Source organism: Phocoena sinus, chromosome 7, assembly GCF_008692025.1.
Source record: "Phocoena sinus isolate mPhoSin1 chromosome 7, mPhoSin1.pri, whole genome shotgun sequence".
Taxonomy (NCBI): Eukaryota; Metazoa; Chordata; class Mammalia; order Artiodactyla; family Phocoenidae; genus Phocoena; species Phocoena sinus.
In genome coordinates this window covers 4,897,586-4,914,943 of record NC_045769.1, presented here as the reverse complement: position 1 = coordinate 4,914,943, position 17,358 = coordinate 4,897,586, and the positions used below count along the sequence as shown (strand labels likewise).

General features: G+C 51.3%; 1 protein-coding gene across 6 annotated transcripts in view; it reads left to right on the top strand.

Moving 5' to 3' along the window:
* AGAP1 (ArfGAP with GTPase domain, ankyrin repeat and PH domain 1) overlaps positions 1–17,358 on the top strand; it is a 560,398-nt gene that overhangs the window by 170,225 nt on the left and 372,815 nt on the right. For all 6 annotated transcript variants that reach the window (XM_032637223.1, XM_032637221.1, XM_032637225.1 and 3 more), the window contains exon 2: positions 15,381–15,439. In XM_032637223.1, coding sequence (XP_032493114.1) covers positions 15,381–15,439 — 59 coding nt within the window. The remainder of the gene's footprint in view (positions 1–15,380; positions 15,440–17,358) is intronic.

Sequence of the window (17,358 nt, the reverse complement as noted above, 5' to 3'; positions counted from 1 at the left end):
ATCCCCTGAGGCCTGCGTGCTCTTGGCGCCCACCGTGGGGGAGGTCACCTGCCCGGCTGCAGAGCAGTCCCCCCATGGGGTTCGGGCACCCTGAGGAGGTGGGCAGGGCAGGGACTTTGGAGCTGGGGCACTTCCCAGAGTTGTCCAGGTCAGGTAAGCGGGCCAGGCCTTTACGCCTGGTACCTGTCCGTGGTCAGCCGTCCAGGGGCTGGGTGCTGGGGTTACGATGCTCTCTTTGGCCACTGTATCAGGATCAGGAGGCAGTCAGCCACCAACAGTCCCCACGACCAGACCCCGGGGCTGCCGCCCTCCACGGTCCCGTGAAGGTTTTGTCAGAAACGCTTGTTAAAAGGGCATCAGAGGACTTCCCTGGTGGTGCAGTGGTTAAGAATCCTCCTGCCAATGCAGGGGAAACGGGTTCGAGCCCTGGTCCGGGAAGATCCCACATGCCGTGGAGCAGCTAAGCCCGTGCACCACAACTAGTGAGCCTGTGGTCTAGAGTCCGTGAGCCACAACTAGTGAGGCTGTGCTCTAGAGCCCTCGAGCCACAACTACTGAGCCCGTGCGCCACAACTGCTGAGCCTGCACCCTAGAGCCGGCGAGCCACAACTACTGAGCCCGCGTGCCACAACTACTGAAGCCCGCGCGCCTAGAGCCTGTGCTCCGCAAGAGAAGCCACCGCAATGAGAAGCCCGCGCACCGCAACGAAGAGCAGCCCCCGCCCGCCGCAACTAGAGAAAGCCCGCGTGCAGCAACAAAGACCCAACGCGGCCAAAAATTAAAAAAAAAAAAAGACATCAGAAGCAGTTGTACTTGCTTCTTATAGGAGGATGTAGAGATTAAATAGAAGAGTTAACTGAGAACTGCTCTTACTTAGCTTTTCTTCACATGCAGAAAATTCTGTCTCTGCCAGAAATGATCTAGGTTCCTATGAAGTAGTAGTAGATCCTGTGAGTTGCTCCCCAGCAGTTGGGAAGTAATGGCTTTTCTATTTGGGAAACAAGACAGTTTGGATGCCTACTAATTTTGCAGAACGTATCATGAATGTTTCGTAGAAAGTAACAGGAAATCATGTCTGATTCTAGAAGGCGACCATCTGCTTAGCTTTAAGTGTAGTGACGTAAAGAATAAGGAATAAAGGTATCTGGAAGCTCCTTTCTGTGCATCTTCTGGCTTCACAGGGGCATTTGTTCCTTTCACCTTGCTCAGCATCTTCTCCAGCCCTCTGGCGAGGTGTCCTGCTGTCACTGCACACCTGCCTTGTTTGTGTCCACATGGGACTCCTTCCCTCCCGAGAGGCTGTATGTAATTAGAAAGCAGACACAGCTCAGATGTAGAGGATGAACGGCCAGGATGCGTGGGGACTCAGATTCCTTCCTCCCAGTTTAACCTGTGTGGCGTTGACACAGGCCTCCCTGTGCAGGATGAGTTTCCGCCGTGGCTTTGCACAGTGTGATGGGGCAGCCCCCTCCAGAGTTGGGGAATGAATACACATACATACACGTAGAATTTCATGTCCATTCTTTTTTTTGTTTGTTTGTTTGTTCGTTTTTTGCGGTACGCGGGCCTCTCACTGCTGTGGCCTCTCCCGTTGCAGAGCACAGGCTCCGGACGTGCAGGCTCAGCGGCCATGGCTCACGGGCCCAGCTGCACCGCGGCATGTGGGATCTTCCCAGACCGGGGCACGAACCCGTGTCCCCTGCATCGGCAGGCGGACTCTCAACCACTGCGCCACCAGGGAAGCCCATGTCCATTCTTTTAGTACTGAATGGACCTCGTAACTTCAGAACCACCTGAGGATCTCTGACAGTCACAGTCTGAGGACTGAGAAGTCTGGAAATAAGGGGGACCGTCTCCTTGTGTTTCTCCCTAGTTCAATGCTTAGATAGTGAGGCTGACATTTAAAGCCTTCCTCCTGTGCTACCTTGATGACCACGTGGGTGACTCACCTCGTGCTCCTCTGGTTGTTAGAAGCGTAAAGAGGAACCAGTCCTTTATGAAGGAAGTATCTCTACTACCTCTTCTCATTACAAAGATAATACCTGCCCATGGTAAAGAATTAAAACAGGACCAAAATCAGTAAAAGCGAGAAGATCCCCCTGCCTCTTCCTCCTAGAGATAATAACCCAGCTAACCTCACAGCGGCGGCTGTCATTCCAGACGGCCTTCCTTGCGGTTGTTTATGTGCTGTCGAACTCACTCATTAATCACCTGGTGCCCAGCTGTGGGCTGAGGTGACACGTCCTGTGACCCCGTCTCTGTGCCCAGCATATCGCACGTCATCTGCCCTGGGGCTCTTCCACGCAAAGGCAGATTTTGTATTTTGTGCAGTCTGCACCCGAGCCTACATACCGTTACAGCCGCGCCTGTTCCGTGTGAATTGGAGCTGATCAGGGCACAGGGTGAGGTGCAGCGGGGCGCCTTGCTGGGGAGAGAGATAAGAGTGGGTGGCGAGTCCCGCGGGTGCATGTGTGTGACGGGACCGCTGGGCACCCAGCCCGGGGAGCAGAGGAGAGGAGCAGGGTGGTGGCTGTCTTCCCCAGGAGCTTCTCAAGCAGGGGACCGAGGTAGGTCTTGCACAGATGCCGGTCAGCATCGTCAGGCCGGATGCAGATGACGGGTGTGACCGTCACAAGCCCCTCTGTTGTGGACTTCAGGTTTTGATCCCTTTCTGTGTATAACCACTGGAAATTCTTCTGTGCTGAGAACAGGGGAGGGCCGAGATGGTGCGTGCGTGCGGGGCAGGGTTGCCAGGATCAGCAGTACAGCGACGGGCACTGCCCTGACCGGTGCAGAGAGAGTTGGCACAGTTGCTCTGTTTTCCAATTTTTCATCCACTGCTCGTGACCAGTACTGACCCTGAATGTCAGTGACAGAGGGGCCCAGAAGCCGTGCAGCTCCTGAAGTGCACGGTGGACACACAGGTGTGACGATGGAGGTGGGCCTTCATCTCTGCTCTCGGCAGTCTGCATCCTTGTCTCTCAGACAGGAGGCCCTGGACCGGGCCCACAGGGAGGAGACATCGATCCGTGTTTTTCAGCTGACTCAATGGCCATTCTACCAAGATCGTGATTAGATTTGCTGGACATTACAACCTAATGGGCAGTATTTATTTTAATCTTGTAATGCAGCCACAGAATGGGTAGTGGCACCGTGAAATCACCACCCATTTCCTGTGCAAGGGCTGCAGACCTATTTGTGGGAAAAGTCATTCATGCTAACTCAAGATGAGCCCTGTTTCCACCTTATAAAGAGAAATATCCCAGCTCTTTTTGTTTTGTTTTGCTTTTATCGACGTTAAGTCAAGGGTTATATTCGCCAAAGGCCATTATGAGCCTGTGTCGAGAAACCAGGGTCTCTGAAACCTCCCTTTTGGTCAGCGCAGGCCCATTAAATGGAGAGAGGCTGGGCCTGCCCTAAGCACCAGCCCGCCGTGGGTCCGCGTGGAAGGAGGTCCTGGAAGAGAAGATTCTAGGCCGTGAGGGCCAAAGGGACCAGATGCAGCCCTCGTGTCTTACAGGGGAAGGGATGGGGGCCCGAAGAGGCTAACTGACTTGCTTCCTGGAAGCAGTTCCCACCTCCAGCTGGAGAAGTGCTGGTTACTGTCTCCCGTCTCACGCGGTTAGTCCTTGTGAAGCAGCTCAGAAGTGACCGAGCACATCCACGCCACACACCCCTGTGACGCCTGCCGCCCCGCATGGAATGCTGATCCTCCGACGGCGATGGGCAGGCCGTGGTAACCGACGCAGAGCGGGCTCTGTGCCTTTTGCCCCTGCTGCGGGGCTTGTGTGGTCCTGGGCCCCGCTGGCCACGTGGCCGCCGCTCGTCCACCAACCTTACAGGTTTTTTAGACAAAATTCAGGGGCAGTAGGGAAAGAGATAATTCTGCCTGCTCATTCTGTAGTCGTCTTCCGGATTCACTGCTATCTGTTACCAAGCCATCCCTTATTATAAACATTGATCGCACCAAGAAGTAAAAAATATCACTGACTGTTTGCAATTCTTTATGAAATTAAAACTGTCGGGCTCAGTTATATCCAGCACAGGACTGACCGAAGTGCAGCCTATGAATTGTAAATATCTAAGCCATCTCTATTTTTTTCCAGGATTTATTTTAACCAGGAAAATTTTCTTCTTTCAGCTTTGTCTTAACTTTCACAAATAAAGTGGTTGTTGCCCACCAGCAACATCTAAGCTGCAAAGTAATGATTACCTTTTGGGGCGTCCCTGGCAGCCTGGTGGGTAAGACTGCGCGCTCCCAATGCAGGGGCCCCGGGTTCGATCCCTGGCCAGGGAGCTAGATGCCGCGTGCCGCAACTAAGACGCAGTGCGGCCAACATAAATATTAAATATTTTTTTTAAAATTACCTTTTAATTCATGTGTTGACTCAAACTTCAATAAGAAAACCAGCTGTAACCTATCTCAGAAAGATGACTGAATTTAACCTGCTGATTTTATTTTGTCTGGCAATTTCTGGCTCACACCTTTTCATAAAACGTCCTTATTTAAACATTTTCATTTTCGAAGACTGGGCAGTTTCCTTGTAGGTGTGGAAATGTTTTAAAGACTCCTTAAAGTCTGTTTACAATTTAAAATCTTTTCAAAATGTAGGATTCAAGGGGCTTCCCTAGTGGTGCAGTGGTTTAGAATCCGCCTGCCGATGCAGGGGACGCGGGTTCGTGCCCCGGTCCGGGAAGATCCCACATGCCGCGGAGCGGCTGGGCCCGTGAGCCCTGGCCGCTGAGCCTGCGCGTCCAGAGCCTGTGCTCCGCAACGGGAGAGGCCACAACGGTGAGAGGCCCGCGTACCGCAAAAAGAAAAAAAAAAAAATAATAATAAAAATAAATAAATAAAGATGTAGGATTCTGACTTTGGTCTGAGATGACAACATTTTGCCGCTGCTTAGATGTGCCAGGAGGCTGCGTGTCCTTGACCATGAGGTGGCATTTTAGTGGTGGGGCTCTGTATGTTCTGAGGGTCCTTGTCTCAGGACCTTAGTGTGGCAGCCAGTGTTATTGTCTCACAATTATTAATCACACCAGCCATCACTTAGAACTTCTTGTTAATCTTCCCACTTACAGAAGCTCTTACCCAGGGCTCAGCTGTAAGTCCTCATAAAGTCCAGGTTGAACATTTCCTATGTGGTATATACATTCTTTTTCATATTCTTTTCCATACGGTCTGTCACAGAATATTGAATAGAGTTTCCTGTGCTCTACAGTAGGACCTTGTTGTTTACCCATCCTACACATACGTATAATAGTATAATAGTTTGTGTCTGCTAATCCCAAACTCCCATCCCCCCGCCCATCAACCACAGTCTGTTCTCTATGTCTGTGAGTCTGTTTCTGTTTCATAGATATGTTCATTTGTGTCATATTTTAGATTCCATTTATAAATGATATCATATGGTATTTGTCTTTCTCTTTCTGACTTACTGGTACTTCGCTTAGTATGATAATCTCTAAGCCCATCCACATTGCTACAAATGGCATTATTTCATTCTTTTTGATGGCTGAGTAATATTCCATTGTGTGTGTGTGTGTGTGTGTGTGTGTATACACACACATATATACACACCACATCTTCTTTATCCATTCATCTGTAGATGGACATTTAGATTGTTTTCCTGTCTTGGCTATTGTAAATATTAGTGCTGCTATGATCATAGGGGTGCGTGTATCTTTTTGAATTATAGTTTTGTCTGGGTATATGCCCAGGAATGGGACTGCTGGGTCATATGGTAATGCTGTTTTTAGTTTTCTGAGGAACCTCCGTACTGTTCTCTACAGTGGCTGCACCAATTCACATTCCACCGAGAGTGGTTCTTTTAGGGACTTTGGTGTTGATAGAAGGCCCCTAACTTCAGCTTGGAGACCGGCCTGTTGTCTGTGTGCGTGGAAATGCTTACATGTTGTCTGTTGGGTTCACCAGAGCGAGGACCATAGGATTATCCCGTTTGGGGATCCAAAGCCTGCTCTAGAAAGACATCTGCAGCAAAACCCACCGTCGCCCTGGGTTTATGACACTGGAACAGAAATCAGATGGAATCAGGTTGTGCAGATTTTTGGACTGCTGTGTTGTTTATGAATAAAACACTCTGGAGCGGCCTCAGCTAATGAAATCCTTGTCCTTCTGAAGGAAATACGAAACACAGAGCTGTCAGGGCTGCACAGAAGGGTCCTTTAGAGGTGGCCCTGCTCCCCCTCTGCAGAGAGGCCTCAGTTTTCATACTTGAAGGAGGAAAGGAACGTTTTCTTCCTCTCCATTCTCAAATCCTCACACCCTCTACTCTCCTTATCCTCAGATACAAGTCTTTCAAGCCACTTTCCACACACCCAGCATAGCAGTGGTGTTCTCAGAGAGCTCTGGAGCAAGGTGCTTTATGCAGCATGTAGGAACGCCATCGGGGGAAACGCAGGGAAGGGAATCAGCCATCCTCTGAGAAGTTAGAAGCTCGCACGTCCCCTGGACCTCATCTGGGCAGGCATCGTTTGCCTTGGGCGCTCCTTAGGCAGAAGAGAAAGGATCCCCTTAGAGGCTGGTCTCGTGGAGAAGGATTCCGAGTCACATCAGGGCTCAGGGGAAGGAAGATGCTTGGTATCACAAGCCCTTGGTCGTGTCTGCGGTGGTGGGGTTGGGGGCGTCTTGGTGGCCTGGCGTGCGTCACCCTGCCCTGGGAGCACGTTAGGAGTAGGGGTTGGATGCTCTCAGGGAACATGTGGGTGGGAGATTGGTTTCTGGGTCTTTGAGGTCACTGGAAAGCAACTTGAACTTCCAGGGAAGCCTGGAACGAATCTTATATCCCAAGGGTTTATGGTTTATTCCATTTCTTAGAGAGACTCAGGGATTTTCAAATGAGAAATTAAATCACCCCATGGAAAACTGTGCCAGTGAGCTTCTGTTAAACCCTCCAGTTGAGAGTCATCAGTGTATTAATGTATTAACCAGTTTGCAGCGTGGCTCCTCCCTGCTGCATTGAAATGGATTTCTTATTTTATTAGGGACATGCGTTTCCTGTCTCAGCATGGAAACGAGGCCCAACGGGAGCCCTGGTCTCCTCCAGTGCTTCTGTTCTCGGGGGCTGTGCTTCCTTTTCCCCATTGTTGTTTCCCTTTATATTTTGGGATTCTGAATGCTTTAAAAATAAATGCTATTTCACTTTTCTGTTGCTAAAAAGAATATTAAAAAAAACTTCTTGTGAAATTTAAGGTTTCAAACAAACATCTCGATCCTGGAGATAATATGTAATTTTTAAAAAGTCACCTGCGATTTCAGGGTCCTTTTTTTAACCCTTAAATATAATTTCGGGAGGTTTGTTTGGAACCTGTATTCGTGGCCACTGGATCCGAACGGGATTGCGGCCGAAGGAGAGACCGTAACGGTCTAATCGTGGCCATGTGCTGTGCTTCTGCGTGAGAATTTGGAGGAAGAAATGAGCCCGTAGCTCTGCTGGGGAGTGAGCCCAGGAGCCAGAGGGGGGCTGGCTTAGTGTGCTTGAAGATGAGCGCCCTTGTCTAGCGAGGGGCTCTGGGAGCCGATCGCGAAAGACCCCGAGGAAGGACACAGCTGTGGAGACGGGGGGGCCTCAGCAGGAGCGACGCTGGCCCTTCCCTGGTCTTTAGCCAGGTTCTCCTGCTGCCAGGATGGGGGCCCAGGACGTGGGGCTTTATGGTCTCAGTTCAAGTCCATTGAGAGATCTCTTGGTTTACCATAGCCCCCTTGTTGCGTTCCTTTGATTCTTTTGTTTTTTGCTGAGAGACAGTGAATTCAGGATTCTTTTAGAGCCCTGCAGAATTTCTGCTATATATGAGTCATCATGCCACATGGATACATTTTTTTCCTCTTGCATTCTCACGTGCTATAGCGTGAACCACATGAAATTGCTACTCAGCCACTTCTGACCGACAAAATGACAATTCCAGGAGGATCAGTGTGATATAAATTGGCCTGGGATCGAAACTAACCGGCAGTACCTTTTAGCGGGTTTTACCTGCTTTAGAGTTAATGGCTTGCTTTGAATGCCGATAGCTCATAACTTGTGGCTCGATGGCTTGATGAGGCCTTTTCGGGCCCCGTGCTATTTCAGGCTCACCTGTGGTCCCAACACAGGCGGTGCACTCAGGTGGCCTGTGTCCACCCCAGAGGCTGCGGGACCCAGGCAATGGGGTACCAGCAGCTTTGCTCCTTGATCACACCCCCAAAGGCCGTAGGAGGGTTTCCACTGTGGGGATTGGGCCCTTTGCTAGCAGAGGGGTTACATCATCTCTTCGAGTGGAGGGGAAGGACTTCCACTCTACCGGTGAGGAAACGCAGTGTCAGAGAGACTCGGAAAGTCACCCAAGAAGGTGGAGGCCACCGTCAGCCCGTGGCTTCTGGCTCCCCGTGCCGAGTTCCCTGTGCTCCTCTGGGGTCCTGGACATTAGGACCGCTGGGGCCAGGTGGGAGAAGCAGGGCTCCCACAGTCCACGGTGTGAGTCCCTGACATTGGAATTTTACATTGGCCGCATCTGCTTAGCAAAGTTTGGAAAGCGGAGGGAGTAAAGAGAGGGAGTAAAGAAATCCAGAGAGAGCTGGTTAGCAATGCAGACTCTGAAGTTCGGATAGGATGGGTCCCGGCTGACGTTCACCTGTTGCCAGATTTGTCAGGTGTCCCTGGTGAGTCTGGGGCAGGATTGGGTGAGGAGCGTACCGGGGGGAACACAGCAGGTGAAGAAGGAGGGATTTGCTGGCCTGACCGTTCACAAGGGACCGCTCCTCTCCAGCAGCACCGGGCAGCCCAGAGCAGTGAGAGCCTGTCCTCACGCTGCTGTGGCATCAAGGGAGCCTGGGTCACGGCAGTGCTCAGAGGATGGTCATCAGTATCACAAGCTCAGTCGTAAATGTCGCAGAGACTCTCTCTTCTGTTTTCTCTCTGCACTTCATTCATCGGGGCCTGTGCAGGGTTGATCCTCGTTGCATAGACAGTGGTAAAGCCATGCATACTGAGGGCAGTTTTCCTTCTGAGGTGTTTGTTCGTTTGTTTGTAATTCCTGAAATCATTTGTCTCCAGACCAAATTCATTGTGATGGAAAAATGGCATTGTTTTGCCTGTATCGCAAAAGAGATTTGATGTGATTTTGTAAAGGAGACGTATGCTTTTTATTCATTCTGATTTCTATGCTCCTGAAAAGTCTTTCACTCTCTTGTTCAGGGCAGGAATACAAGGAGAAGATAAAACACATCCCTTTTTATTAGGATTTTAGTCCCCCTACCAGATAGGCTGCTAAGATTGTCCTTTGTAGTCAATCATTTTCATCGAGGTGTACTCTTACGCCAGTAGATTGCTGTTTATTCTCACATGTTGCTCTTATTTTTTTTTTTTTTTTTGCGGTACGCGGGCCTCTCACTGCTGTGGCCTCTCCCGTTGCGGAGCGCAGGCTCAGCGGCCATGGCTCACGGGCCCAGCCGCTCCGCGGCATGTGGGATCTTCCCGGACCGGGGCACGAACCCGCGTCCCCTGCATCGGCAGGCGGACTCCCAACCACTGCGCCACCAGGGAAGCCCCGTGTTGCTCATTTTTGACATGAAGTGCACAAGAAGGAAGTCCAACCACAGCTTTGATGCTTTTCTGAATGTCAGAGTGTAACTGCTGGGTCCAGGCTCAGCGGAAATGGACGTAATGAAGGGGTAATCTCCCTGGTAGATCTTAACGCGGGGTTCCTGGTTATTGCTGGAACCCAGAGGTTAATGTAGTCTGTAGCCATCTTCATGCCCTGCAATTAAATAAACTCCGAGGTATTGGAGGAAAATGCTGAAGGACAAGAAGTACTCGTTTTTTTTTTTTTTTTTTTTTTTTTTGGCTACTTTGCAAAATCCTATCAGTTTTAAGACTTGAATTTTTGGCTTTTGATACATCAAATCAAGAGAGTGGAAGAGTTGGTGCTGTAATAATACAAAATAATACAGTAGCACCAAGGGGAAAACGGGGGGCTTTCTAGGCAGTGTAAAATTCACTATGATTTTGTCTATTCGCTGGACCATTTCTTCACCTGTGTTCCTAGCATTTAGGAATTAGGTGATTTGTCTGTGATCCCCCATGGGCAGCAAGTTGCTAATTAAGCAGCTGGGAATCAGGTCCCTGCCCTCCCCCCACCACCCCATTTGTTCTCCCTTTGGTCTGAGGGGGTTGTTAAAAAAGGGAGCAATTAGGGCTTTCGAGTGAGAGCGCCTATTGTGTGTGTAGTAAAATGAGGGCCTTGCATTTCCTGGTTAAATGTGCGGTTCTGCATGTGGATAATTTTGAAAACAGGCCAGAGCTGAGGTCCCGCAGTGTTCTTAGCAAGCGGAGACTGAAGGGAGTTTGTAGTCAGGATGAATTTTGAGAAGTTCCAGGCAAGGGAAAGGAGACGGTTCTCCTGGGAGTGAAAATAAAAATAAACAGCCGAGTAGCTTTGTCATTGGATTTGTGTTTTGTTTGTTTCTGCAGCTCCTGCCCCGATGGTCTTAGGCCTGTTCTCCTATCTGTCGGTGTCAGGAGCTGTTTGCATTCTTTGGGGTCCGGGGTCTTGTTCCTGTCACCGAGAGCAGCCAGGGTGGGGCTGAAGGTGGTCCTGGAAAGGGAGGTTCCAGAAAGAAGGCCTCGCTGCATCTTTGCTTTTCTCCAGTGGCTCAGAGAAGCAGCTTTGCTGCTGGGGAGAGAGGCTGTTCTCTGAAATAAGCCCGTGTCCTTTGTAACTGTGTCTCCTTCAAAAGAACCGGGAAGGGACTTTGCGATTCTTTGGGATTCACTTACGATGCTTTCCTGAGCCCCCTCAAGGGTTGATCTGTGAGTGTCCTCTGGAAGAGGGTTCAGGCTGTTTCAGGGACAGCAGGGTGCACGCCAGTGTGTTGGGGTGTATGCGGTGCGGTGAGGAGCCCCTAGGCCGGCCAGGATCGGGGGCCGCTGCAGGGTCCAGGCTCCTTCCTCTGCCGTGTGGCTTTTATTTCCAGCTCCAGGTTGTCTGCGCCCCCCCGTGGAAGGCTGTCTGCTTGCCCTCACCCTGCAGGTCAGCAGGCCCAGCTGGGCCAACCCTGCTCCTCAGTAGGACGAAACCGGATTGACGTGGGTGCAGGGGTGCCCGTGGGCATGGGAAACAAACAGCAGCCAGTGGGGACGAGGAAGGAGGTCTAGTTGGAGGAGGCGGAACTGGCCCAAAGAAGGGTTTCTCCTGGTGTTTGTATAATCCCTGCTTTCCTCCTGCATCACGCTTTCAGATTTCCTAAGAAAGCCCGAGTCACACCCTCCGCTTGGAGTAAGAGGGGGTCTCCGGGATGCTAAGGAGAGCTGACCACACCCTGGTGGTCCAGGTGCACGGTGTGTGGTTCCATTTGTCAAGACGGCCTCTGGGTGGAGGCTGGTTGGAATCTGCAGGAGCCCGGCCCTCTGCCCAGGCTGCCCGCCGCTCTCAGGGCTCCCCCGGGCCGGGCGGCACCAGGAGCTGGCTCTCCAGCAGCGCTGTGAGTGTACACACGTTTATCACTCAGTGACCCGCGTGGTCAGCAGTGTTAGGACCAAGACAGGAATAAATACAGTGTGGTGTTGTAAATACATTCTGTCTCAGCCGTCTTCCGCGACCTGCGCTTTACTGGTCACTGCAGGGTGGGGTCCGGGCCCGGCACTTTATTTCATTGTGTGTCTGTGTGTATGTGCATGTATGTTATATATATGCGTGTATTTGTACATATGCGTATATATTTGTTTACATTTTTTGAGACCTTGTTTTTTCAGAATAGTTTAGGTTTATAACAAAATCGAGAGGGAGGTACAGAGATTCCCCTTATGCCCGCCCCCCACGTGCACAGCCTGCTCCGTCATCACTCACCAGAATCGTAAAGACAAAGAAACTGCTGAGGACACCGTAAATGGATGACCCCGGTGGTTTGAATTTCATTTTTCTTGGGGCTCAGCACGAATTGTCCAAACCCCAGGCACCTTTGCCTTTGAAAGTGTAGGTCTGGCAGCTTCCTCTTTGCTCAGCATCCTGAGTGTGCATTGTGGGCTTCCCTGGTGGCGCAGTGGTTGAGCGTCCGCCTGCCGATGCAGGGGTCACGGGTTCGCGCCCTGGTCCAGGAAGATCCCACATGCTGCGGAGCAACTAAGCCCGTGCGGCACAATTAATGAGCCTGCGCTCTAGAGACGGCGAGCCACAACTACTGAGCCCGCGTGCCGCAACTACTGAAGCCTGTGCGCCTAGAGCCTGTGCTCCACAACAGGAGAAGCCACCGCAGCGAGAAGCCTGCGTGCCACAACTAGAGAAAGACTGTGCACAGCAACAAAGACCCAACGCAGCCAAAAATAAAATAAAATAAATAAATTTATTTTAAAAAGTGTGCGTTGTGTGGATACTGTGCATTTTCATGTCTGAGCTTCGCTGGACTTTATCTTAATATAGGGCTAAGCCAGGAAGGAATTCTACTGGCATCCACATTTAACTGCTTAGAATTCCCTTTCTTAAGCCCTAAAATAATACGCCATGCGTGTGACCTGTGGGCACACCAGTGAGACAGCGGGGGGTTGGTGTCTTTTCCTTTAATTTTACGTTTTGGTCGTCAACTCAGAATAACTCGGCCGAGAATTTCTGCTTAAAATTCCTAACAGTTCCCCCCCGAGTGCTGAGCGGTTTTGGTTTCCTGCTCCGTCCTCATAACTTCCCCTTGTGTCCTTAGGCCCTGTCCCTGAGTTTGCTTTGGAGGCGGGGGGGGGGGTGGGGTGGGGTGTGGGGGGTGTGGGGGGGTGTGGGGTGTGTGTGGGGGGGTGGAGGTTGGGGGGGAGTCACTTTCTTTCTCCAACTGCCTTCAGATTTCTGTTCTGAAGAAGCTAATAGTTTGGGTTCTTCACTCCTGATAAAAGTTCCCTGTTACTTCAGGTTCCCTAATCTTGGTGTTCTTTGAGAATTTCTTTTCACTATTATGATTTAAATTGAAAAGATAAAATGTAACCTGAAGTGGAGCCATGTTAATGATTAACCAGCTTCTTTTCCTAAACCCTATTGGGTCATTACAGAGGACGCCCAGCATGCTGGCCCCCAGTGACGACAGCTAAAGGGGCTTCAATGTCCCCGACAGGCTAAAAGCAGCCAGTCAGCGCTTACTGGGTGTGTTTTATTCTAAATTCAAGTCCAGTAGCATTTCAAAAGCGCATGGGAATGTGTTTTCTTAAGATTATTCCACCCCAAGTGGGGGAATTGAGTGGAGCGCAGAATGGCCTCTTGTGAAATGAGACACATCTTGCGTGACTTTTGGTTCTAGCTGCTCTGAGAACACACGTGCACGTGCACGCGCGTTGCCATACACGCACACACGCACAGGCTGCTGGGTGTGTGCCCCCGACGCACGCGTGTTTATCCTTTAAGGATTGCTGCACCGTGGGACTTGAATAGAGCGGCCGGCTGGTCTGGTCGCCGTGGTCCCCACCCTGCTCACCCCGTGATGAGCTCTTCCAGAGGGGCTGCAGTGTCATCCCTGTAACTCCCGCTTAGGGAGTCCAGCCCACAGAAAGGTCCCGATCCATAGAGGACTAGCGTGAAGGAGTATCTGGTGTGTACGTCTTCTGCTGCATCTTTGTTACGTTTCATTTAGCCTCTTGGGAGGCAGCATTCAGTCCTGCCCGGGCAATGATGGAGGCGGTGAACATTTTTAAAGTAAATCTTTAAAAACTGAAGGTGTGTTTTTCTGGTTAAGTCAAGCATTAATTTTCTTAATCTGGTCAGGTAGATCAGGCATTAATTTTATTAAGCTAGTTGCCACAAACAAATATATTCCATTCGAGGGAAGATATGTTTGCAAGTTAAAAGGCACCGCACACATTGTTGCAGTGTTTATATAATACGCGTCTTTCTTTAATGGAGCCCTGCTTAATTTATAATGAATATGTAATACTTGTGATAAACATCTTTGGTGGTATGTGCTTAAATATCGGCCGTGCATTAGTGAATGGAGCTCATTTTAATTCCCACTTTGCTCTCTTTGTTTTCCTATTAAGGTTATTAAAAACTATATTATTGAATTTTTTTTTTTTCACGCCAGATGGTAGAAAATGTGGAAGGTACCAAAAGGTGACAATGAAAAGAAAATCTCTTCATTACCTTGTCCCCAGGCCACCTGGTTCCCTAACCCTAGATCAGCAACTGTGAAGTTTTTTTATCCTTCCAGAAGTGTTCTCAGCATGCACAAGCTTGTGTGGGTATTTTACACACACACACACACACCCAACCCTATAGCTTTGGGATGGCTGCACTTTGGTACGTTGGGGTTTTAAACATGTTGTTGGCGACTTAGCCTTCATTACAGGGATGTATCCAAATGTACGTAACCAGCCTTGGGTTGTTACAAGCACAGCAACAGCGCTCTCTCTCTCTTTTTTAATAACTTTATTTATTTATTTATTGGCTGTATTGGGTCTCCGTTGCTGTGCGCGGGCTTTCTCTAGTTGCAGCAAGTGGGGGCTACTCTTCGTTGCAGTGCGGTGGCTTCTCTTGTTGCGGAGCACGGGTTCTAGGTGCATGGGCTTCAGTAGTTGTAGCTCGCGGCTCTAGAGCACAGGCTCAGTAGTTGTGGCGCACGGGCTCAGTAGTTGTGGCTTGCAGGCTCTAGAGCACAGGCTCAGTAGTTGTGGCGCACGGGCTCAGTAGTTGTGGCTTGCAGGCTCTAGAGCGCAGGCTCGGTAGTTGTGATGCACAGGCTTAGTTGCTCTGCAGCATGTGGGATCTTCCCGGACCAGGGGTTGAACCCGTGTCCCCTGCATTGGCAGGTGGATTCTTAACCACTGCGCCACCGGGGAAGTCCTCCCCCTTGACTTTCTGACACATCCCAAGGTGTTCTCACTGGACCTTCAGTGTCTAATATGTTTCTGAGGATCAAAACTCCAGCTTGAAAGTCTTCTTCTAAACCATAGTGTCGTATTGTAAACACTTGGATTTTCCAACCATCACCTACCACAACTTTATTGGGGGGATTTCAGGCAAGTGAGTATTTTAGTGAAAACCCAAAAGGCCCAAAGTTCACTGGCTACAGGGTCATTTCCAGGAAAGCCAGGAGCTTCCTTTGTCCTCACACTTGCCCACATTCACGATAGGAAGGGTCTTAACACCCCTGGGCAGGGTGGGCCCTACAGGGCTGGGGCAGGACTTCGGAGTTGTTGGAGCGTGTGTTACGTTTTAGGAGGCAGGACACGGATTGAAATCGGAACAGCCGTGTGAACCAGGCACATCTCAGCTTCTCTGGGTGGAAGTGATGCTAGGGGTGGGCTGGACCGTCTTCGGTGTCCTTCCCGTTTGAAAACTGGCACCTTGGGGGTATCTTGACCTTGCACTTCGGTAAGTCTCAGCATCTCACTTCCTTTTACCCTCCTGTCTTACAGATGCCTTTGTGAACAGCCAGGAATGGACGTTAAGTCGATCCGTCCCGGAGCTCAAAGTGGTGAGTGTTTGCTCTGGCCTTGGGCGTGGTCATTCCTTACCTGCAGGAGGGGGGCTTGGAGGGGGGCTCAGGAAGAGATGAGGTGTGACCTGTGAGTGCCCCAAGCCCGCATCCTGGTGGGCGTGAGGGTTCTCATTCCCTGGGGCCCAGAGGTGGGCCGTGTTCTGCTGCATCCTGGGGAGGGCCCAGGTGAGGCTGAGGTTAGGGCTGGAGTCCCGAGGGCGCCCGTGACGGTCATGACAGACGGCCAGGCAGGTGGCCTTGTGTGCGGGGCTGGGTCCACCCACCACTGTCTCTCGTATCTGAGTGTGTGAGAGAGAGACTGTCCCCCACACACGCGCGCGCACACACACGCACACAGCTCATTAGTCCTTTGCAGGATGTCATGGACAGTCTCTAGTGAGGCATCAAGATGTAATTATAATTCATCACTGAGAAAATGTGACTGTATACTGTGTTACAAAGGAGTAGCATAAAATTTAAAGTTTTGTTTTTATTATGAACTTTAAGTACTCTTTCAGTGACACTATTTAAATTGACTTAAATAAAAAATGACTGGATCCGTTAACAGCCACACCTCTGAGCCTCTCCCCACTTCACCCGCCCCCCGCACTTGGGGATGGAAGAAAGGACAGCTAGAACTGTTACATAATCACCTCGTTATGAAATACGCGGCGTCTGGAGGACGTGTGTGTGTGTGTGTGTGTGTGTGTGTGTGTGTGTGTGTGTGTGTGTGTGTATCTTAAACTTCTCTCGTGACAGACTCTGACCGTGGTGACAGCAGGTCAGCTCATCCTGTCCAGGCCCTGGGCCTGCTCTGCTCGGCCCACCTGGGCCCTCAGCCTCGGCATGTTGTCCCCCCACGTGCCCCTTCTCTGAGGCCCCAGGGTTTGATAGCAGTTCCAGCCTGTCTGCCCGGTGACCCCAGAGGCCCTCAGATACCCTTCCCGGGGCCCCAGCCACCTGCGGTGCTTCGCGGGTGAACTCGGGGGGGGGCGGGGGACAGGCCCCTTCTGGCCTCTCCCTCCGAGACAAGGAGATGGAGCAAGGACAAGTGTGTCTGTGACTTCCAGTGTCACCGGGAAGAACAGGTTTTGAAACTTAAGGCCTGAAGGGAGGGCTCGTGGGCAGGCCCCCTGACATCCCCCCGGCCCGAGGGCGTCCGATGTGTGTCCCCGCTGCCACTGCCAGGCATCCAGGCCAGGCCCCCTGCCCTCCCCTCTCGTCCCCGCTCCTTCCTCCCAGCAGGTCTGACCTTTCTCGGTGGCTCCTTCCTTGGGGGGAGGCAAAGGGGCCCACGGTTCCGGGGCCGTTCCAGAAGCGCGGGTTCCACAAGCCCAGCCCTGGGACAGTGCCGCTCTGTCCCCTGTGCTCTGTGACGCTGTCCCCGGAACAGAGCGAATCCCGCAGGACACTGTCAGGAAGCGACATCAGCAGTCGCGGCTGCGCGGCCAGGGATGCTGCTTGGAGGTTTCCAGGGAGCTTTCCCAGTTTCAGAGGTGGCCTCTTGAGCCAGCCAAAGGTTGGGGTCCTGCCGTCGGAGTAAAGCAAGGGGAACAGTGTTCTGGTGATGACGACACTTACTCTGTGCGGGACGTGGGGTACCTCCTGGGTGGAGCTGCCACCTTTAGTCCTGAGCCGGCGGTGCTGTTGTCCCCACTCCCCAGGCATCGGGGGCGGAGCCTCACATGTTAAGAGTGTGCCCAAGGAAGCCCTGGTTAGTGAGACGCTGAGCCGGTATCTGAACCTGGAGTTTGTGCTTCCGCGTCAGCTCTGCCAGCAGAACTTTCTGCAACGTGGAAATGTTCTGTCTTCAGGGTGGCACCCATGGGCCCTGTGCGGCTGTAGAGCATCTGAAGTGTGGCCAGTGCAAGGGAGGAGCTGAAGTTTAAAGTTGAAGGATGTCAAGGCCCGTGGTT